This window comes from Eschrichtius robustus, chromosome 1 (genome assembly GCF_028021215.1).
Source record: "Eschrichtius robustus isolate mEscRob2 chromosome 1, mEscRob2.pri, whole genome shotgun sequence".
NCBI lineage: Eukaryota > Metazoa > Chordata > Mammalia > Artiodactyla > Eschrichtiidae > Eschrichtius > Eschrichtius robustus.
This window is the reverse complement of record NC_090824.1, coordinates 182,864,967-182,889,320: the sequence shown is the minus strand read 5'-3', so window position 1 is coordinate 182,889,320 and position 24,354 is coordinate 182,864,967. Positions and strand designations below refer to the sequence as shown.

At 38.6% G+C, this 24,354-nt stretch overlaps 1 protein-coding gene across 18 annotated transcripts in view; it reads right to left on the bottom strand.

The window, feature by feature from the left end:
* The window catches only part of PARD3 (par-3 family cell polarity regulator), a 625,594-nt gene that overhangs the window by 310,373 nt on the left and 290,867 nt on the right, over window positions 1-24,354 (bottom strand). For 13 of the 18 annotated variants that reach the window (XM_068560771.1, XM_068560818.1, XM_068560780.1 and 10 more), the window contains exon 5: window positions 12,225-12,356. The exons of the other annotated variants lie outside the window; for them this stretch is intronic. In XM_068560771.1, coding sequence (XP_068416872.1) covers window positions 12,225-12,356 — 132 coding nt within the window. The remainder of the gene's footprint in view (window positions 1-12,224; window positions 12,357-24,354) is intronic. 18 annotated transcript variants of the gene reach the window in all.

Sequence of the window (24,354 nt, the reverse complement as noted above, 5' to 3'; positions counted from 1 at the left end):
AGAGATAAATCCATGCACATATGGTCACCTTATTTTTGATAAAGGAGGCAAGAATATACAATGGAGAAAAGACAGCCTCTTCAATAAGTGGTGCTGGGAAAACTGGACAGCTACATGTAAAAGAATGAAATTAGAACACTCCCTAACACCATACACAAAAATAAACTCAAAATGGATTAAAGACCTAAATGTAAGGCCAGACACTCTAAAACTCTTAGAGGAAAACATAGGCAGAACACTCTATGACATAAATCACAGCAAGATGCTTTTTGACCCACCTCCTAGAAAAATGGAAATAAAAACAAAAATAAACAAATGGGACCTAATGAAACTTAAAAGCTTTTGCACAGCAAAGGAAACTATAAACAAGATGAAAAGACAACCCTCAGAATGGGAGAAAATATTTGCAAATGAAGCAACGAACAAAGGATTAATCTCTAAAATTTACAAGCAGCTCATGCAGCTCAATATCAAAAAAACAAACAACCCAATCCAAAAATAGGCAGAAGGCCTAAACAGACATTTCTCCAAAGAAGATATACAGATTGCCAACAAACACATGAAAGGATGCTCAACATCACTAATCATTAGAGAAATGCAAATCAAACTACAATGAGTTATCACCTCACACCAGTCAGAATGGCCATCATCAAAAAATCTACAAACGATAAATGCTGGAGAGGGTGTGGAGAAAAGGGAACACTCTTGCACTGTTGGTGGGAATGTAAATTGATACAGCCACTATGGAGAACAGTATGGAGGTTCCTTAAAAAACTACAAATAGAACTATCATATGACCCAGCAATCCCACTACTGGGCATATACCCTGAGAAAACCGTAATTCAAAAAGAGTCATGTACCACAATGTTCACTGCAGCTCTATTTACAATAGCCAGGACATGGAAGCAACCTAAGTGTCTATTGACAGATGAATGGATAAAGAAGATGTGGCACACATATACAATGGAATATTACACAGCCATAAAAAGAAACGAAATTGAGTTATTTGTAGTGAGGTGGATGGACCTAGAGTCTGTCATACAGAGTGAAGTAAGTCAGAAAGAGAAAAACAAATACCGTATGCTAACACATATATTTGGAATCTAAAAAAAAAAAAAAAAATGGTTCTGAAGAACCTAGGGGCAGGACAGCAATAAAGACGCAGACGTAGAGAATGGACTTGAGGACATGGGGAGGGGGAAGGGTAAGCTGGGACGAAGTGAGAGAGTGGCATGGACATAAATATACTGCCAAATGTAAAATAGATAACTAGTGGGAAGCAGCCACATAGCACAGGGAGATCAGCTCGGTGCTTTGTGACCACCTAGACGGGTGGGATAGGGAGGGTGGGAGGGAGACGCAAAAGGGAGGAGAGATGGGAATATATGTATATGTGTAGCTGATTCACTTTATTATAAAGTAGAAACTATCACACCATTGTAAAGCAATTATACTCCAATAAAGATGTTTAAAAATTAATTAATTAATTAAAAAAGAAATCATGCTATCAAATTAATCCCCATATAGTCCGACGAGTATACTATCTTCCAAGGTAGCAGGGAAGACCCCATAATTCTAATCACTCATCTCATTAGATGTTCAATGAGCCCAGAGGATGATAAGGAATAAATAGGGACACCTAATAAGCGTTAATTTTAAAAAAAATTCTCTACAACCTATGTGAGGTTATCTTCCTGTAAGAATCAATTGCTTTCACTAAAAAACTTTTTGTGCAATTCCATAAGACACAAAGGATATCACTCCTCTCTTTGAAAATAATTTCTAAAACTCAATTTTATATGAAATATCCATGTATCAAAAGAGAAACTTTACTCAGAGAATTGAAGAAAACCATATCAAAAAGCTATCTACTAGATCTAAAATGCTAATGCTAGATCAGAATTTATAATATCCATATTTTATATACTGAACATGTAAATACCAAACTCCACTGTTCCTAGAATAAGAAAATTAGTCTCTTAAAGAAGACATTTTCCCCAGGCTGGTGTCCCAGAGTAATAGTATAATTCATATTCATTCTAATGACAATAAAAGCCTCAGCACTCTCTGCAAAAAAAATTTTAAACAGTAAGAAAACAGCTCTGAAACAAATAAAATATATATTCAGGAGAGAATATATTACTTTCAACTCACTTGCTTATAAAATATTAAATATAATCAAATGGTTTGTTCAAATATTGTTTTTCCAATTAAATGGAAAATTAATCTGTCACTTTAGTTATAAACAGAGTAATTTAATATTTTCTGATAATCAAATATTTTAAATATTCAAGTAACTAAAATTTTTAGAGCTAATATAATCGATGACTATGTTGGACCTTGAGCAACATTTTAGGCGGCCTTTTTTTCCTCATGTCCCACTAATGCCTCACTTAAGTAAGTCCCAGCAGCTCTTACCCTCTAAGACCATGACCTTCTAGACAAAGCCTTAAAAGCCTCAGGGGGCTTTCCCAGGGCAACTGTGACCAACTGTGATACAGCAAAAGTTATAAGGATGCAGAGACACTGTTAGTAACAGGCTGATGGTGCTCACCTTTTAACACCTGAATCCATGTTCAGTTACAAGATGTTCTCAGGGGAAGATGAGAAGTGACTGAATAAGTGGATGAGGAAGACCGCACTCCCCACCAGATCAAGGTTTTTGAAGTAAAACTTGCACCACTTGCAACACAAGCCAGGATGCAGCCAAACATTGATGACTCAGAAGTATGACCGTGTTTCTAAGGTTTACTTATGTACATGACTTAATATTTAACAGGTTTTCTTTGCTTTACCTATAATCTGCCATTTTTAGCTCATAACTAATAAAAATCACAGTATCACATCATATGGCATAAAAATGGCCAATCTAGTCCACCCAACAAAGAATCCACCTGTAATACATGGTATCAGAAAAAATAAAAAATATTATGGGCTTTTTCCTTTCAATTTATCACAACACTTATTCACTCAAAAACACATGGGGGATGACTCGGAGCTACAAACAAACAGTAACCAAGACAACGCCTGTGCCATTTTAGCTCATGGAAACAGACATAAACAAAGATAAATTCAAATTCATAAATGTTATAAACAGAAGGCTGATGAAAGAAGAGACAATAATGTAAGGGCAGCAGGAATGTCCCCCTCCTGCAAGCGTGAGGATTAGGGAGGGTCCCCTGGGGCGGGGGGGGGGGGGGGGGGGCGGGATGCGTGGGGTTGGATACATGAAAGATAAGAAGGAACCAAATCTGTTAACTGGGAGGGACAGTAAGCCAGGCAGAGGCAAAAGGGAGACAAGGGCGTGTGGGGCAGGGGGAGTGTTAATGGAGCGTGTATCTGCTGAGCGGAAGGATCTAGTGCAGAGACACACACACACATTCAGGACTGTGTTGGGAGGAATTAAATACGAAGGCAAAGTCCTAAGACTGAGAAGCGATGGCAGACAGAACAGAGGTGAAGACGGCTGGCCTTAGGGAAGCTTCCTCCAGGTATGAGGACAGGCGGCACGAGCCCAGGAAGGTCTGTAAATGTAGTGATGGGAAAAGGAGGATACGAGAATGACTTCAGAGAAATGAGCGATTACCGCAGGCAGGAAGAGACACAGCACTCCTCAAAGGGTTTAACTTGGTTCTGATTAATATCCACATTGCCATTTTATCTTACAGCTTGGGAATTATGGTATTTATTTAAAAAAAAGAGAGAGAGAGAGAGAGAGAGAGAGAAAACATTGCTCCATCTTCTAATCTTATGAAGTTTGATTTACTAAAAATAAAAATATTTCAAGTAATATGTTCTTCTTGCAAAGGAGTATGTATTTCTACAAATACATAAAGTGAAACCTAAAAGCCCAAACAAACCCCCCTGCCTTGCAATACCATCAGGTGTATGTTGTGGAAACTACATGTTTATTTTACAGTATTTTCTTCTTTAAAGAGAAAGCTGATCAACAACCTCCTTTCAGCCATAAGAGTAGAGAAAAGAAAGAGAGAAAGGAAGGGAGGGAGGGAGGGAGGGAGGAAGAACTGAAGGAAAAAAAATGTCTCATAGATACACAGACCCAATGAAAATACTACAGGGCACATATACCCAGGCCTCAGTGGGGGAAAAAAGAACATAAAACCATTGGGCAAAATGTTTTAGTGCTTAAAAACGGTCATTTTTTCAGGACCATTCCAGAATCCTGTTGAAGGTAGCTGGAAAAAGCCTGTTTAAGACTGATTTTGAAAAAGTATACCTACCTAGATCATAACATTCCAAAATTTTAAATGGCTTAGAGGGATTCAATTGCTACAGGCAGGCTGCAGGAAACGGGTAGTGAAAACAACATACTGTAAGCCAAAGATGTTAATGCAATTTCTTAACCAGGATTTTTAAAGGATAGCAGTTCCCCCGCTCACTGGGCGTAGAAATAAAGAACAAATTTTCAAAAGCAAATGACATACAGATGGGTGGGGATAAAGAGAGAGGAGAAAGCCTGTATTCTTTTCATGGTCATATTTAATCACACAGCTCACAACAAAGTCTTGAAGACTGCCTGCAATGAATTTATGAAAAGGCACCTGAGGGTCGTAGCTAAAAAAGAAAATGCACCTTTATCCACAGTGCAAGCTCTAAAACATCTAGTTCTAGCAGCTGTATTCACAGGCAAGAAAATCATCAGCTACTAACAGACTCCCAGTGAAGGTTAATCCACACACCACCAAAGATTTTTCACTTGGTAGAATTTCTGAAGCACTTCCCTGCTGCTTGCAGGCTTTGAGCTCCATAGGCCAAAGAAGCAATAAAAATGGCCAGTCATAAAGGAACAGGAGAATTGACTAGGACCCCTTAAACTGCACCCCTCACTCTAAAAGCCCATGGGCAGCCCTGTGTCTCCTGAGCTCCATTCACTTCACAAAGGCACCCAGAAGCTTAGAAAGTGGCCAAGCAGAAACCCTAGTAAGACACTTAGCATTCTTAAATGGCATCCTTAGATCTAATCGTATCAAAACCACGCATGCTTGCCAAAACCAAAAGGGAATATAAAAAATGGACACAGACACAGAGATGAACACTAATGTCATTTTTATGTCAGATTATGTTCTTCAGAAAAGAACCAGAGATGATTTAAAATGATTAACTTTTATTTTAATTCTGGTAAGATGCCATGGAAGCAAGAATCCAATTCTGGAAGGATGATGAGGGCATTAGAAATACACCAGGGACGAAAATGAACCAGCCCAGCACCCCAAATGGTACTCCCAATATGCCAGGAGAAAAACAGTGACTGTTGTGACACTAGGGAGAGTTATCGAGGCTATTCTTACCCAAAATAAAGATAGCAAAGCAGCACCTAACAAGTGCCCACGATGCACCAAAAACTGGATCTGCATTTTGATATGTTACTCACTCAATCTTCACGCATGAAGCCAATAGCAGGTATTATTTTCCCCATTTTGTCTATAGTGAAAATGAAGGTTGCGGATTTTATACAACCAAGAAAAGGCCACACCGGTGAGTTATGTGCCACTGAATTTACATAAGGGTAAAATGCTGCTTGTCGCTCTCACGAGAAAACACCATCCAAAGTGGCCCTGCACGTGGCTGGCAAGGCTCCCTGGGAAACTCGTGTTTCCTTCTCGGAAGAATGTCCGCCAGCCCCCTGAGCTCCAGTCCTGTTCTTATATTTGATGCTATAAGTCCACTGTTCTTTGATAATACAAGTAGAAAATGTGCAGGGCTTCTGAAAAATAATATGTGTCACATACGTAGATGACACTATCAGTTTTAAACCTCAACTAATGTTAAGACATGTATTATAATGGCAGGCATCCCATTATCAAAGCACAACAAGATTATCTGCTCTTGGCATATCCAGGAGACATGACACCTCTCTTCAAAGGTTGTTTTGGTTTTATTTTTGGTGTTATTGTGAACATGACATGTTCCTGCTATGAAGAAACTCTCTGGCATTTTGTAATGAAAACTAAACTTAATTTTTAAAACGATCTATGTTTTTAGTTTCTACATTTGCCGCTGTTAGAGGTGAACACAATTCTATTTGCTTTGGCCCAAGTTCTGCGAAACTTTGCCAACTAGGAAATAATATTAATAAATCCCCTGCTTTTTAATAGAAAACTGTAGAACTTCAGAATTGGGAGGCAGGGGCCTTTGATTATTTTTAACCAGATTATCAAGTCTTTTGTTTACTCAGTGTCTATGTGCTAAAGAATAAACAAACAAACCACATTCCAGTTACTATTTAGCAGGACCAGACCCTAACCTCCTGTCCCATTAGTGTGGCGGAGACCACGAAACCCGGCCAGTTCCCATGTCAGAACTTCCATAGCTCTTCCTTGTTCTAAGGGCTTGACCCTGCAGTCATTTCACTGACTGGTTTGCAGCTGTTGGAATCAGATTTCTGAAGAAGCCACCTCCTCATTTTGTCATTAAGAAAGTATGATCAGTTCATATTCTGGAAAACGAGTTATTTATGTCATCTGGATGGTTCTAAGTGTCAATGAGATGAGATTTTTTTTTTCTTCCCCATTTAGAAAAGGTTTTTTTTTTTTTTTTTAATTTTATTTATTTATTTATTTATGGCTGTGTTGGGTCTTCGTTTCTGTGTGAGGGCTTTCTCTAGTTGCGGCAAGTGGGGACCACTCTTCATCGCGGTGCGCGGGCCTCTCACTATCGTGGCCTCTCCCGTTGCGGAGCACAGGCTCCAGATGCGCAGGCTCAGCAATTGTGGCTCATGGGCTTAGTCGCTCCGCGGCATGTGGGATCTTCCCAGACCAGGGCTCGAACCCGTGTCCCCTGCATTGGCAGGCAGATTCTCAACCACTGCGCCACCAGGGAAGCCCCAGAAAAGGTTTTTAAGCACTTGGGGAAGGAGGAGATCTTCCCTGTGCAGGTGGATGGAGGAAAAACCAACCTCGGAGAGAGGTGTGGGCGCACAGCACGACCCCTGACCCCGTCACTCATCACGCCAGGGTGAAATGGGCAAAACCTAGGAACATGAGGACTTACTGACTGACCTACTCATTTTTTTAAACTATCCCCATACAAAATCTGGAAAAGCTTAAAAACGTTGCTTCACTACACTGTTTACTCACATCCAAAACAGGCTCTAATTTCTAAAATTTACTTCTGCTCTAGCTCCTCAAAACTTTGGCTTTAATCAAATTACAATGAAATGTAAAAATGAAACACTTTCATAGTAACTTACCTTTTCCATGATTTGTGACTATACTCACTGTGTAGCACGTGAATAGCAATCATAATGTATAAATATTTTCAAAAGTTTAAAAAGTATCAGGATAAGCAGACAATGTTGGACTCTTCTTTTCTGAGAACAGGACCAATGATAAGCATTCATTCCTTGGCATTATTTTATTACATAGGTTTTCTATTTAACCATCCGCTACTTTCTAATTATAATCTCTAGGAGTCAACAAATACAGGCTGATGTAAAAACAGACCTATCCCTGGATTAGCCACATTCATTTCAGAAGGAATAAGTGATCAAAATTCAGAAATGTTCTGTCTGCATGAAAAAGCCTGGAGCAAAAGCGTCGTGGCTGGAGACAGTGACAAAAGTGCACAAAATAAGAAGGAAAAAGGCAGTTTAGTGCTTCTAAAACTCATAGCCTCACAGGCTCCAAAGAGGACGGGACGGCCCATTCAATGTCAAACCTAAACCTCGTGATCACCACACATTTAAGGTCTTTCCCTGAGTCTGCCTCCCTCGGTATAATCTGCCAATTAGATGCGGTTTTTGCTTGATGGAAAGAACCTTAAAGCATGGACTTTTCTCTAAAGGTCAGGGCAGTCGTCCCCTGTAACAGAGCGTAAGTGGTGGCTGGAATGTGCCTTCCACCTCCTAGTGTTTTCTGTTAATTGGCTTCAGGCCTGTTCACCCAGACAAGGTAGTGAAAATGGCAGGCTCCCAATTAGCTTAAATTTCCCTTAAGGTCCCTCTACATTCTGGTCCCAAATTCTCCCAATCATGTATTGTAAAGTTCCTGCCTCCTCTTCTGTGGAATTTATTAGTTGCAATAAACTGTGGGGATAGAAGAACAAAGGCAGCTTATGATCTATTATCTGCCAATATTAAATTATAGTCCATGCAGAGTCAAGGAAATGGTAATCGTTAAAAGGAATTCAGATTTCTTAAAGCATTGTCACACATCAAAACTGGGGAGGCTTCCCTGGTGACGCAGTGGTTAGGAATCTGCCTGCCAATGCAGGGGACAAGGGTTCGAGCCCTGGTTCGGGAAGATTCCCACGTGCCGTGGAGCAACTAAGCCCGTGCGCCACAACTACTGAGCCCGTGTGCCAAAACTACTGAAGCCCACGTGCTTAGAGCCCGTGCTCCGCAACAGGAGAAGCCACCGCAATGAGAAGCCCACACACCGCAACTAGAGAAAGCCCACGCGCGGCAACGAAGACCCAACGCAGCCAAAAATAAATTAATTAAATTAATTAATTACAAAAAAAAAAAAACCCACAAAAACTGAGGGGGGTTTGCTGTGTTTTTTGTTTCTTGGGTCTCAGAGTCAAAATTTCGGAAGCAGGAGAACATTTTTAAGGCAACACGACAGAAACCCATTTAGTTTTCAAATCCTCTGTGCTTCCTCTGAGAGCTCCCAGGAGAAGGAAGTCACAAGATTGAGGTAAGAAAAGGATGTCTTTGAAAGACGCTCAGTCCTCTACCTTCTGAGATGACCCTGATGCAGGATGCTGCTGCAGGCAAATCTGAGCAAGGTGAGTCAGTCATGATTCTGGAATCATGTAGACTTTGACTCCAAGTGCTTCCTGGGTCAGAGTTCAGAGTTCAGATACACCACCTACCTTTAGAGACAGAGGTGTGACTTACCAACACTCTAACAGAGGGAAGGAAGATTCAATGGCCCCCTTATCAATCCCAAAAGAGAAAGCACCTCAGCTTCCAGAGGTGCCTGCTAGCTCAGCACTCACACCCTCCTTTGTCCTTTTCATCCCTGCTGTTTATTCCCACTGGCGAAGCTGATGTGGTCATAATTGCCTTCAAAAAACAGAGATAATGAGAAACAAGCACTCTAGTAGGAAATAGAGCAAAAACAAAACCACTGGCGGCATATACAATCTAGAACTCTCTTGACCTCTTCAGTCCAGATGGCATAACTAAAAGAAGACATCAGTTCCACCCCGGTGATCCCAAAGCATAAAGACAAGCGCTGATTTTTTTCTTAACTACATGAAATATTCTTTTATCTACATGATGCCACTCCTTTACTATATTTTTAATGGCAAAAAAAAAAAAAAAACACAGAAGAGACATCAGGCCATTAAAGTCAAATGACTCATGGGAACAGTTAAATGAATAAATCCACAATTAAATGAGAATGGCTGGACTAGATTTCCAGTGTATCCAGCATAACCTATTTGTACTCTTCTGCCCAAACAATTGTGCTTACTTTTGGCCAAAGTTTTAATATGGGTTTTGTTTTGTTTTTGCTGTTCCTGTCCAGTTAAATAGACTTCAGGCTAGTTAATTATCCTGCTGATGGTAAATCATTAAATTTAATGAATGGATCGGCATTTCTTAAACTGAAGCCAAGGAAGAAGATGATTGCAGGCTCAAGAGTCAATAAGCTAATGTCATTCACAGTGGGCTACATATACTAAGAAAGCACTTTTTTTTTTTCTTTTTTAACTTTCTTATCATGGAACAAATACTTCAAATAACTTCAACAAAAGCCAATCAAGGCTTAGTTTTGGGGAAAAAAAAAAAAAAGATGTTTGTGTCTCAATGCATCCCTTTTGCTTAAAAAGAAACCCCCAAATTACAAAGAAAATCTATACTACTTCCCATAAAAACAGGCCTACAACCACAATAGTAAGACAAAGTTATATTTTTAGAAGTAACTAAATGTATCATATTTTAGAAACTCCAGGCTGCCAATTTTTTTCTCCTAATCTTGCAATAAAAATGGTCAGATTCAGCATCTTCAGCTTGAACCGAGCCCTGACTGTGTTTAGTGATGAACAATTGTGTTTCAGGGAAGGTAAACCCCCATTTCCACCCCCAGCACTGGGAGGTCAAACGCAATTAGTCTAAACCAACACAGGTAATTTTACTGCCTTTGATTTCGAAAGGGGTAGGCAAGTCATGAGATTCTGGACAACAAAACACAAAGGGCATCTGGTGGGCGGGGAAGGGGGAGGTGGTGGAGACAGGAAAAGCTTATCTGCTTTCAAATGGGTCACAGTGAAGAGAAGGGCCCCGCCCCCTTCCTCTGCAAGGATGAGATGGTCTGGACCCAGCAGGAAAGGACTAGCCAAGCCTGCAGGGCTCCGGGAGAAACTGGGGAACCGTGACCCTCAGGAAGGCCACTGTGCCAGAAATGAACCCCTACCTTCCCTTCCCCCTGACTTCTTGTTAAAGGAGCAAGGAGTAGTTCCTTATCATGCAATCTAGATGTTCTGTATTAGCACCCAATGTTTTTCCAACAAATATACTAAGACACACTGAATTTGTCTGGGTACCCGGCATGACTCTAAGCCCTCAGCAGGTATTATATCACCAATGAGGCCAGCTCTATGATTACCCATCTGCTATGTCCACTATGTGAATAAATTGAGGGGCAGACAAGGTGAGCAAGTGCCCAAACCCCACACGTGGTGAAGAGCCGATAGCAGCCAGTCTGACCCCAGGCCCGAGGTGAACTATCTCAATCCTAAAAAGTTACTTCAAAGTGATAATTTTCTCAAAACAATACAGATTTTAAACTAATTGGTGTTACTATTTCATTATCACTGGGTTTTCACTTGTTTTTATCACTTGTTTTTCCTAAATAGAACTTGCACGGTTTTTAAACTATTTAAAATCATTTCCAGGGACTTCCCTGGCGGTCCACTGGTTAAGACTTCGCCTTCCAATGCAGGGGGTGTGGGTTTGATCCCTGGTCAGGAAGCTGGGGTCCTACATGCCTTGCAGCCAAAAAATCAAAACATAAAACAGAAGCAATATTGTAACAAATTCAATAATGACTTTAAAAATGGTCCACATCAAAAATAAAAATCTTAAAATTATTTCCAGCACACAAAGTTTTATGCTCCTTACTACTATAGGATAAAAATCATTCCATCACAGGTAACAAAGGCAAACTGTCCTTTTTTATTGTTTCATAATCAAACACCCCACATACACAGAACTATTTTAGGAGGTTTATGCTGTAAAACATAGACTGAGATGAATTCAGCAAAACACTTAGGGTTTCTTTCCACTGATATCATTAATCTAAATTGAAAAACAGCTATTCCAGTATCTAGGCAACCGAATTATCAATAATTTTAGAAATTACTGAAACTGATACACAACAAAACATTCTGTCACCAAGTACTCACCTAGTTTGTGATCCATATGAACTTTTTAAAGAATATAGATGATGAAGGAACCAAATAAGTGCATTTTTAATATCAAAACTATTAAAACTACAAAGAAAACACTGGCGTTCCCACTACAGAGAAACACTGTGACTAACAATAAACAATTAACACTTTAAAAAAACAACACTGCAAGAATTTTTTATACATCAAAACTTACCAGATAATTTCTTAGTCTTCATACCAACAGTTTTGTTGCAAAGAGTCCTCTTCCCAAGACAGGAAGCCATTATGTATACTGAGTGGTAACAATTCTGGTTTCATGAATTGGAGGTGACTACCCCACAGAGTGAACTAAGCTACTCTGAAAACGTAGACACCTACAGCAGGTCCTTGACATTTATGAAAGGACAAGTCCCCAGACCTGACAAGGTAGTCTAAACGCTGAAACAACACTACAGCTTATATTTTTCCCATAAAATGAAGTCAGGGATAACAGAAAATTTATTTTGCGTCTTCGGATCCTTTGACTTAATTGCCTCTCAGTCGAGAGGAGAGCCCATGGGTGGTCTTGAAAGTCTACCCATAAACCGTATTATTCACACCAAATATCTGTGCCTCACAGCCTAACAAGCTCTACGGTGGTGATACCTGAGAATCTACAGCACCTGCTTATGAGAAATCTTTGATCAGGAACCACCACCCAAATATTCTACATTTATGTTACACACACTCTGATGCAGAGCCTGGTCCTTAACTACAGTTCGGCAGAATCACTTATCTCCAGTCATCACTGTGATGGAGGGAAACGTCTGGGGGATGGGCTAGGAAGGTACACCACCGACGCGTGTAGAAGGATTCGTTTATGTTACCTGTTCTTGCTTCTCCAGCCACTTGTCCACCATTGGGTGACTGGCACTCAGAGACGAGCGAGCATTTTCTCTCTGAAATTGGTTAGACCAGTTACTAGTGTCCCGTGGGAGGCTTCTGTAGTTTTCATCTTTCTATTCAAAAAGAAACAAAAAGGTGTCTTGTAAAAAACCAGATCTTGCAAATTAATGATGCACCTGGTTTTTCAAAAGTAGCAGAAAAATGATTCTACATATTTAAAATGCTTTTCCCAAGTCTATACCAAAGAGCTGACTGAGGACATTTCCTCCAGGTTAGACCTCAGAAATGCAGTCACCTGCCTGGGATAAGGGAGTCTGAGGGCTGCGGCCACACACGCAGGCCCATAATAGACAGAAGAACACACACTGCCCTCCTCTCGAACCAACCTCCCCAAGCCAAGTACGTGCACCAGAAAATGGAAAATACTTCTATACCAGACTTTTATCATCACTCAATCACGGCATTTTCTCTTTTCTTCTTCCTTCCAATCTTAGAATAATATTGTGAGATATTTTCTATAATTCACCAAAAATGTTTAAAACAGGGAAGATGAATGAATTTGCTCTTTATTTAGATCCTCGTAGTTTTGTGACTTTGGGCAAGAGATTGAAGACTCTGGGTTCTTCTGTTGCCTCCTTCACAAGCTAGTTGTAAACATTAATTCAAATATCAAGTAGAGAAAAAAATTAGTCTATCCCAATACATGGTACATAATAGACATATAGTTGTTCACCCCGACATGCTTATGACGAGTGATGTCTTTACATAAAAACCTAGTCAACTGATAAATATTTATTTAATACACCCCAGAGCAACCAAAGTATCTCTTTCAAATAATAATTTATAACAACTTGCTTTGGCTTTAGAGCTGCAAAACTTAATTTCAACGTTCTGAAAAGAAATGAGAAGGCTAGGATAAGGTAGGAAAGTCGAACATTTTAGTTCAATAACTAAATCCAAATATCTCCTACAAGAATAAATTTAAAATGTTAACCTCACTTTAACCCACTTACATCAGTGCCCCACTATAAGTACCCAAATATTTTCCTTAAAAATTTTGCTAAGGGTAGCGTGGTTATAAATATCATCATATACATGATTGATCCTTATCCTTTATTACTTAAACCACATGAGCAGTCAGCACACACATAGAAACAAAAAAGTGTAATATAATAGATTTGCATTGTATAGACCTTAGCAATAGACCGGGATACTGTTTTCTGTTTCATCAGAGAATAAAACTTAAAAATGAATTGACTGTCCTGGACCTATGCCAATGCTGTGACATATGAAAAAGAAATTTTTTTAACCTATAAAGATTTACCAGTATAGTTTTGGCATGAAACTTTGTAATTTTTTAAAAATCAAACTACAGAAAATAAACTTTAAAAACTCGATAGGAGAATTAACCATTATAGCAGCAAGTACTTTTTACTAGTAAAACTCTGTACCTTTTTGGTCACTATGGCTCAAGAAAGCTGTGATAGGGGCTTCTCTGGTGGCACAGTGGTTAAGAATCCATCTGCCAATGCAGGGGACACAGGTTCGAGCCCTGGTCCGGGAAGATCCCACACATCGCGAAGCAACTAAGCCCGTGTGCCACAACTACTGAGCCTGTGCTCTAGAGCCTGCGAGCCACAACTACTGAGCCCGCGTGCCACAACTACTGAGGCCCGTGCACCTAGAGCCCATGCTCCGCGACAAGAGAAGCCACCGCAATGAGAAGCCCACGCACCGCAACGAAGAGTAGCCCCTGCTCGCCGCAACTAGAGAAAGCCTGCGTGCAGAAACGAAGACCCAACACAGCCAAAAATAAATAAAATAAATAAAGTTATTAAAAAAAAAAAAAAAGAAAGAAAGAAAGCAAGCAAGCTGTGATGGGGCATAACCACAAGTAAAAGGAAGATGCTGGTAAGATTAGGCTGCTGTTCCACACCCGGGGATGAGGTACTGACCCTGCTTAGAGGAATGTGGAAATGGTAAAATAAGCAGAGGACATAGACAAAGTCGAAAGAAAAGAATGAAGCAAATGAAGAAACTAAAGTTCACTGTATCTCAAAATACTAAGAGCCCTTCCTTAAAACTTGAGCATAGTAACTTCAGAACAAAGCGAAACTATCTGTTTCACGTGGTTGTCCCTAAACTTACTGACCAGAAATTCAAATAAATCATAAGGGGCAGATAAACTTATTAATGACAGAACCTTAAACGTCCACGAAGAGAGAAAGGATTGGAAGTGTGGAGAAACACAAGCACAATTTCTACGTCAAGGATCGTGCAGGGTCCTACCGTTGGCTAGGGACCTGGTTTTTCTATTCTTTTCCCACCATTAGAGGTGATTATTATACCAACTCTTTACTTTGAAAATGAATAATCAAACAGAAAGCATTAAAAATCGATCCTGCCTTTTTAGTAGGAAGTGTATTTCAGAGAAACCAATAGTGCCAGCCAATGGGGAAAGCTTGTCTTTTCAGGAAAATGCTGAGTATGGAAGTAGAACAATTAATAGTATTAGAAAAATCACCGTTTTCAACTCCTAATGAAATCATTCATTCAGGCAAAGATAATCAGTGGATGCTAAAACCATTAGGTGAAAAGTTGATAATGAACCGGATGTATGCATAGTGACAAAATACCACTTGCAAAAGGAAAAATATATCTTTAAAGTAAAGAGACCACATGCCACAAAACTCTCTTTTCCTGATGTCTAGAATCCAAAAAGCTGCTGGTACTTCCTTTGGATTCCTTTTGAATCTCCATCATTATTCGTCTTCCCTTAAATGGCCCCTGCAGGCTCTTACTATGGACCACTCACTACCGTCTCCCTGAACAAGCTCAAAAATGTACAATTGCAAACCCTCCTCCCTGACAACTTCTACGCACAGGTCACCAACACTAAACTGCTTCTCTGAATTCATGATCTAAATTTCCAACAGGATGTCCCAAAGGTATGTACCTAATCTCCACAGTCTCGTTAATCCAAAGCTCATGGCCAAGATCTTACCCTTTGGCCATCACCCTCGTTCAGGATCAACGTGCCTCTCTTCTGAACCACTACAGCAGCCTTCTAGTTGGAGGCTGGCTCAAACCTTATCCTCTCCAACAACGTTCCACAGAGGATTCTCCTAAAATGCCCGTTAGGTCACGTCATACCTGGAACAAGCATGAGGCAGACCCGGGGACCCATGGTGTCACAGGCCTCCTCACCTCCGACAGGATTTTCCTGAGCCCAGACTCCCAGCAACATTTCTTCTGTGAAAATACTCACCGCTCTTCAAGGCCCAGGTCCCAGGCTGCCTTCTCTAAGAAGCATTTCCTGACTCTCAACAGAACTAATAATGTCGTGCTTTCTGAACTACTAAATTCTGATTTTACTCCTAATTATAGTTCTAACTTATAATTTAGTTAATTTTTAAGATTGCTGTTTCCATGATCACAGTGACACCTAGGCAGAAGATCACCAGTCACCTTTAAACTCTAGCACTTAGCTCAGTGGCCTGCACCTACGTGGACGGCTTTTTCTGGAATACTTACTATGTTTCCTACTTTCACAAGGTTTCAAAATCCCAGAATTTTAAAGGAACATTTCTAACCGTTGTTTAAAAAATCAAATCAATAAGGAAATGCTTTAATCAGGTATCACGACAAACTTCAGTGGAAATGCACTTTCACTGAAATACAATGACTGTACTTTTAAATTTATACTGAAAGATGTATACCATTGTTAGATGCCTATTTCAATCTAATGTCACACCTACAGTATACAGTGTCTGTGGAAAAATTTGATTATTTCCAGTTGCATCTAAAGAGTAGTGTGGCATTTCTCTATGTCAATTATGACATGTAATTCATGCAGCAGGCCACCACAAAGTAATCATATTAAGGCAGATAGGGCTAAAAAAAAAAATCAAAAGATCTGTCCTTCTGAACTCCATCTGAAAAATTCTACAATTTTATATTCGTAGAATCAACGTTGAGTATTTAATTGGTAAGAAAAATAAAACATACCCCCATAACAAAAAAAAAATTCTAATTCAATGTTGATATGGTAAAGTCAATAATAAATGCATATATTAATTGATTTATGATGTATGAAAAGTTCAGTTACAGTCACCTTAGTCATCACCAGGTAAGTGAAGAATTTCTAAAATATATTATTAATCATTATGCAACATATCTGTTATTTTTGTCGACAGCATCATGCAGGTGCTACTCGGATTTCAGCAATGTTCGTCCTCAAAATCCTGTCTGAAGTTTGGATCAAGTGCACACACAGAGTATAGTCCTATAAAGCTGTGATTAGTATCTGTGGTGTGAGCACATCCACAAACCTAATAACATACGATGTATTTTCTACAATATATGCACGGATAGTCACTATTTTCAACTGCAATGGATACAATGCACTCTAGTTTCAATTTGAAAATACTTTTTCCAGTGTAAATGATTTTAAAATTACAGTACTTTTAACTATGTCTATGCAAGACTACATTTTTCATGGACCAAACTATAGTCAACTACAAAGAAAGTCAAAATGTTTGTTAAATGTATTTGCAAAACTATTTCATAACTTGAAGAAAAAAATAAACCAACAAATATTTTCGTCATTGATATTTTCACAAGTTAGAGTTGAATTTATAATAAATTGGAGAATGGGATTTTAAATCTATTTTATTCTATGATCAAATTAATGTCTCCATTCTGTATACTGGCAAAATTTTAAAAGAAAGAAAGAAATCTTTTTCTTTAGACTTATAAAAATCCAGTAGTAGGACCAATATAGAAAACCCTAAAAATTACTGAATTTGCTAACAATAAAAAATCATTAAAGCTACTATTTTACATCTAAAAGATTATATAAGAAAAATATCACAATGAATTACTCTCCTTTTTTTAAAATTATAACTTTAATCCTCCACTTAAGAGACTGGCCCAAACATCCACTCAAGCTTTTTGGGAAAGGTGGAAAACTTTCCCTCTTGCCAGAAAAAAAACAGATGTTCCTGCTGTGAGCAGGCATTTTCCTTATCATCTAAATGTACTGCCATATCATCAGGTGTCAAAAAGCCACCCAGGCTGAGAAATGCATATTAATTTGCTGCTCCCGGGTAGCAATAGCCTGGTTATGGAGTAAATCTATTCCAGGGTAGGGAAAGTGACTGTCCTTTCTGCCCCCTCCCTGAGCCAATAAAAAGAAATAACACAGAACCACTCAATGCCTTGGGATAGAGGCTTATTCCTGGCATACTAAGCTGCAGCTCCAAGGCTTTATCTCTCAGAAACAGCTATTTAGCTGATGGTCAGATTTCCCGGCAAACCTACATCCCTACCGCAGAAATACAGGAATATTTCATAAACATCATAGAAGTAATGGATATTTTTGTGTTAGCAGAGGAAACCCAACTATATTTCCACTTTATCTCAATGCAAAAATTCCAAACATCTTTTAAAAAATCACTAGGAATTGTGCCATATTTTGAAACACCAAATACCCAATGCATATAGATTTCATTTTTGCACCCTCTATGCATCCTACGGTTTCGAATATTCCTATGTGGTTTTAAGGTTTTAAATTTACAATATTTTTCAACTCTGCAATTGTGGTCAAAGACAATTCAATCTTCCGCTTTATCATTTCCACAAGAAAAGACAGACAAAAAACAAAGGAAACTATTTTCAGGATGTCTAACCTGAAATTATGAGGCTGAAGTGAAATGAGTAATTATGGCTTAGGACAATTTTTTTTTTTTAATTGCAGGAAGCTTGCTAAAATCTTCAGTAGTCATATTGTCAATTCAGCGTGGCAGCCCCATTCCTGCTCCTGGGCCAGAGTTTGTCTTTTGTGCCTCCTGACAGCTATACCAGAGTATGACCTTGGAAGCAATGCCAAGGCTAAAGCTTAAAGATAACAACCATAAAATGGTCTGTAAATAGGATTGTTGTCAATGTACTTTTCTGACCTTCAAACCACCCTCTAGATATAAATAAAAATTGGGCGGGGCGGGGGGGAGATAAATAAATTGACACACACACACACACACACACACACACAAAAACACAGGTTCAACAGCCAACTTGTAAATGAAGTCAGAAAGTTCGGCAGTCCCTATCAGTTTAAACCAATTGCATACCTATTAAGGCATTTCTCAAAGTAAGGAAACACAGGATTTTATTCCAAACACAGTAATTATCATCACTTATCTTAGGCACATGGCTATTTTCAAGTGTAATGAACTAAAAAGCATTATTCGAAATACATGGTGACCAATATCCTGCATGCAATGCCTAACGTTGTTGATCAGAGGTCAAACAATCGTTTCCATGTTAGCGGTAATTCCTGTCCCTAAATGAGCATGAGTACTGGTACCTGTATGTATACATCTTACTTTCGTTTTTGATAATTGCCTTCTTCCACATTCTTAATCATTATTAGTGAGAGGGGTGGGGGAGATAAAGAAAAGAATGTGTGTTTAAAATCTGTTCCTACAAACATACAGACACCAAGGGGGGAAAGTGGCAGGGCGGTGGCAGCGTGGGATGAATTGGGAGACTGGGATTGACATATATACACTAACGTGTATAAAATAGATAACTAATAAGAACCTGCTGTATAAAAAACAAAATAAAATTCAAAAGATAAAATAAAATAAAATAAAATTTGTTCCTACTTCTGAGCAGAACTATGTATGACAGGACAAAGAGGGTTCGAACATTCACAGATTTTTTGTCAAAACAAAATTCTGTCTAATAGTAGACTATATATCTATCATTTATTTATCTATAAATATCTATAAATGATAGATAAATAGTCTACTAAAATGTGGTGGAATTTGCAACAAGAGACACTGGTTACACTGACATTGTAAGTTGTTTAAAATTAAAAAACAAAAGGGTCAAAGTCCAAAGATTTTGAATGCCAAAACATTTACCACAGCACCTCTTTAGCTCAAATTTCATAAGCAACAAATATTTATTTTTAACTATTTTAATTTTCTTTTTCAACCGCATTTATGTTTTGAACAGAAATTAGTAAAAAAAAAAAAAAAGTTGAAAAATATTAATTTAGCCAAGCAAATATTTTTATTAATGTATGAAGTAAAATCTCCTAGCATGCACATCAAATTTTATTAGTTTGTTTTTTTCCTTTGAAATGTTAAAGGTACCGTACACAGTTCTCAAAACTCATTCTGGCCTTAAAAATTCTGAACTATAACTCATGTCTTTGCCAGCATGTATCATAAATACATGCTCAATAGCTTCTAGATCATAAAATTACATTTAGATCAGTGGGACACTCAAAAATGTTAAATACACCAAAAAAAAAAAAAATCATGTTGGAACTCTCCAATATGGAAGAACACATTTGAGAACTAAAATTAATTTTGCAAATAAGTTTCCTGTTGCACAGCAAATGCTTCAGGTTGATATGTTCACAAAACCAGAAGCTTGACATTATAGGTTTATCTCACAACTTACAACTGACCTTGTTAACAGTCTTGATATCAGGTAAGAGAAATAACCCCTGGAACAGATACGCATCAGGCTATAACATAAAGGATCTGGCATAAAAGGGGTTGGTCAAATCTCACATGGAGGTACACCAACTTATGAAGGCCATGGTGTTTCCAGAGGTGACCATCAGAGCACGAAGGTCTCTGAAGCTCCCAGACATGCTTGTGGAGCAGACCAGGAAATCCAAGAAGAAAAAGATCAGCAAAACTGAGCCTCATTCAGGCTCCTTATTGGAACCAATTTCCCCAGTTGTTCCTAACCCACCTCAACAGTTCAGAATGCCATGAAAAACTTTAGATACAGAATTTTAAAAGCTGGAAGGAGAAAGCTAGAGAACATCCAGCTGAACCTCTCACTGTCTAAAAAAAGAAACAGGGACTCAGAGAAGTTATGACAAATGCTCTATGGAGATTAGGATGACTAACCAGATCCCACAGTTATACCTCCCCACTTCAATGCCCAATTTCTGAGTGATGACATTTCCAAGTTTTCATTCTCCATCTAAGCAGAAAGCACAGTTTACCTGAGTATAACTGGGTATAACTTCTGATATCCAGCCATTCCTATATAATGACCCCCTCCCATGGGAAAGTATCTCCCAAGTTCTTGCTTGTCAAGTAGGGCAAAGCCATTATACAATCTTGAATCACAACTTCTATTTATGTTAGAGATGGTTGGTTCATTGATAAATACTACATAGTCTTAGGAATAATCAAGCATAAAATGTTTGTTTTAAAATTGTTTTAGGGACTTCCCTGGTGGCGCAGTGGTTAAGAATCCTCCTGCCAACGCAGGGGACACGGGTTCAAGACCTGATCCGGGAAGATCCCACATGCCGCGGAGCAACTAAGCCCCTGCACCACAACTACTAAGCCTGCACTCTAGAGCCTGCGAGCCACAACTACTGAGCCTGCATGCTGCAACTACTGAAGCCCGCGTGCCTAGAGCCCGTGCTCCGCAACAAGAGAAGCCACCGCAATGAGAAGCCCGAGCACTGAAAGGAATAGTAGCCCCCGCTCGCCGCAACTAGAGAAAGCCCGCGCGCAGCAACGAAGACCCAGTGCAGCCAAATATAAAAAATAAATAAATAAATAAATTTATAAAATTGTTTCAAATACAATGATCTCTTGTCTGATATAACTGGGATTATCTCCTTTATCCTATGAAAACATGCACAAGTGGTGAGGAGAAGGTAGATGGGGAGGAAAGTGTAATCTTTTTTCAAGTTACAAAGATGTTATCTCCATCTGTATTCTGAGGAACTAAGGAAAAGAACTAAAAGGGAAGCAGCAGAAACAGCAGCTCCCATTTTATTTCTTTCACAGAGTTTCACAGAAACCAACATGGTCACTGAGTTGTTCTACAGCCACCTGCACCCCACAGTCAGCAAGGTCGGGACCACCGCTTCTGACCTTACTCCTTCCACCAAGGGCAAGTGTAGGAGCAAAAAACAGGATACAAAGGCTGCGAGTCAGATCCCACTGAGGAGCCTGGCTCGTTTTCCACAACAACAATAAAGAATGTGAGCAGCACTCGCTTGACTCCGCAAAACAAATTTGAATCTGAAACAATTTTCAAACATTTTAGAAAGTGCTACATGCTTCTTATTTTGAAGGTACAAAATACCCATCTACATTTCATTTTCTTTCAAAGACACATAACTCCAAATGTTCACATCTCAAAACTAAAATTGTAAAGAACGATCGCATTTGGCATCAGGAGCGAACTGCACAAGAGAGGGAGGAAACAGATGCGGGGAGGTGAGGGAGAGACAGTAAAACACTTAGTCGCCTGATTCCAAAAGATCTGCCATCTTACATCTTATCCAAATGTGCAAGATGAATCTTTTATGCTTACCTATCTAAATAGTTTACCTTAATTTGAAAGCAATATATATATATATATATATATATATATATTCAAAGAAATTGCTGAAATTTGAAAACATTTTTACCTTAATCTTAAAGCAATATATATCCAAAGAAATTACTACAATTGGCACCATATATAATTAATGTGGCAATGTAAATATTAGCAGCTCCTTACATTTTTGCGTTTACAATCATAACTTCAATGGACTGGGTGAATTGAGTCATTCCTGGGAAAAGCAGAATTGAGTCATTCCTGGGAAAAGTTCTCGGGTACCATCTACAATTTAGTTTCTGTAAAGTTTTCCCCTTAATTGTGAAATGGCCTCCTCAGGTAAACCATTTCCACAGACACATTTTTGAAAAATGTAGAAGATCATTTTTATCTCCTCTAAAACTTGCGGTTAAGCAATTAAAATAGGAATCTAAGAATAGTCAGCACTAATCAGCAGTAATAAAGTTTATTAATTATTAAAACGGGCATCATTTTTAAAACTTCACCAAGTCTATATTATATCTCAACATCTTAGGCTTGAGTAAAAATATGCTAGCTTCATTAACATCACTACTAAAAAAAGGACTTTGTTAATTGATCTCCATTTCTTTCCCTTTTCTGGGGGAAACTTTTGTCTTTGTTTCCTCTAATCCTTGTAATTGATATTATTGTTGTTACTGTTATTGAGAAATAATATATTCAGCCCTCTTCTTGATATTTTACGTGCATTGCTCAAAACAGCTTAACAACAGCAAAGTAAATAATGATATAATTGGGTTATAACCCAAAAACCAAAAAAAGTTATCTACGAGGCTCCATCTCCACAAGAGAAGCATTTAGAATAAAGAAATTAATGGCTCAGACTTCTAAAGAATTAAGTCCTTCTCTCCAAACCCCATCAGCAGAAAAAGCATGTTCTCTGAGAAGAATATTAATTTTCAAGGAAACTACTTTGGTCCTCAAATTATAACTGAAAATTCTAATTTTAGAAAATGTGATTCTGGGAAATTTCTGAGTGATTGCTGTTGACCCCACACATACACCTTTAAAAAAATCTTAACAATCTGAATAAAGTGAAAAAGAAACAGCTGATGCAGGAGGTTGTCAGGATAAAAACTGAAGACAAAGTGGAAGCTCCCAGTCCTGAAGATGCAGCGTGTCTAAAACTGACGCATTTCTCAAACTCAGGCTTGTAGCAGGAAAGGGGGCCAACCTTAAACCAATATTTAACAAAATCAGTTGAAGAACTTTTAACAGAACTCATTTTCAAAGCAAAAAACATATTTCAGGGAACAAACAGGTGTGTCAGGAGGCTCATGGAGCCCAGTGGCTGAATCCTCGTTCCATAATTCTCATTATTGGTGCATTAACTGCCATCCGGTTCTCGGCACAAAATGTGGGTGGTACAACCTACATTGTACCTTCTTGTTTTGGAAAAAGGTTAGATTTACAGAAAAGATGGTACAGAGAGCTCCTGCATACTCTTTACCCAACTTCCTCCAATACTGACATTTTCCATAACTTTGGTTTATCTGTCAAAATGAAGACATTAACACTGACATATGACACTGTTAACCGAACTACAGACTTATCTGCAAGTCATCATTTTCTTTCCACTAACATCCCTGTTTCACGGCAGGATCCCATACTGCATTTACTTATCGTGTCTCCTCAGACTCCTCTGATCTGAGACTGTTTCTCAGTCTTCCCTGGTATTTTGCAACCATGGCATTCTTTAAGAATGGTGGTCAGGTATTGTGTAGAACGTCCCTCAATTTTGGTTTTTCTGAAGGTTCCTCATGATTAAACTGGAGTCAAGAGTTTTGGGGAAAATTCCACTGAGGTCCCATCTCATTACACTACATCAGGGGCTCATGCCATCACCATGAATTATCACTAGTGATACTAACCTTGACCACGGGGTTCAGGTCAGTTCACCACAGTTCCCCACTATAGAGTTAATGTTTTTCTCATTCCATCCTCTACTCTTTGGAAACAAATTACTAAGGGCAGCCAATCCTCGAGAGGAGGGGAATTAAGCTCCACCTTCTGGAGGGGGAAGTATAACATATATTATTTGGAATTCTCCTGCAAGGAAATTTGGACCTTTTCCCCATTTTATTTTTTATTCAATCATTTATTAGTATCACCGTAGTCTCGTGGATATTTATTCTGGTCTTTCGATTAAAATCCAATTATATCATTATTTACTTTGTTGTTGTTAAGCTGTTTTGAACAACCACACATAAAATATCAGGAAGAGGCCTGAGTATATAATTTCGCAATAACAATGATAAAAATATCAATCACAAGGATTGGAAAAAACAAAGACAAAAGTTCCCCCAAAAAAGGGTAAAGAAATGGAGATCAGTTAACAAAATCAGATTATTAGTAGTGATATTAATGATGCTAGCATATTTTCACTCAAGACTAAGATGTGAAGATATAATATAGACTTGGTGAGATTTTAAAAATTATTTTGGTTTTAATAATAAATGCTGATTATTCTTATATTCCTATTTTAATTGCTTAACAGAAAGTTTTAGAGGTGATAGAAATGAGAAGGTGGTTATGAAATATTTTACAGTTTAAAATATTCAACTAAATGAACACTGGGCAATATATAAAGTCTGTAAGTATGTTGGAAAGTGGGTGGCATACTTAAGAGCACAGAATATGAAACAGGACAATTGAGATTCATAACACAACTTTATCTTTCAGCAGTTGGTTTAATTC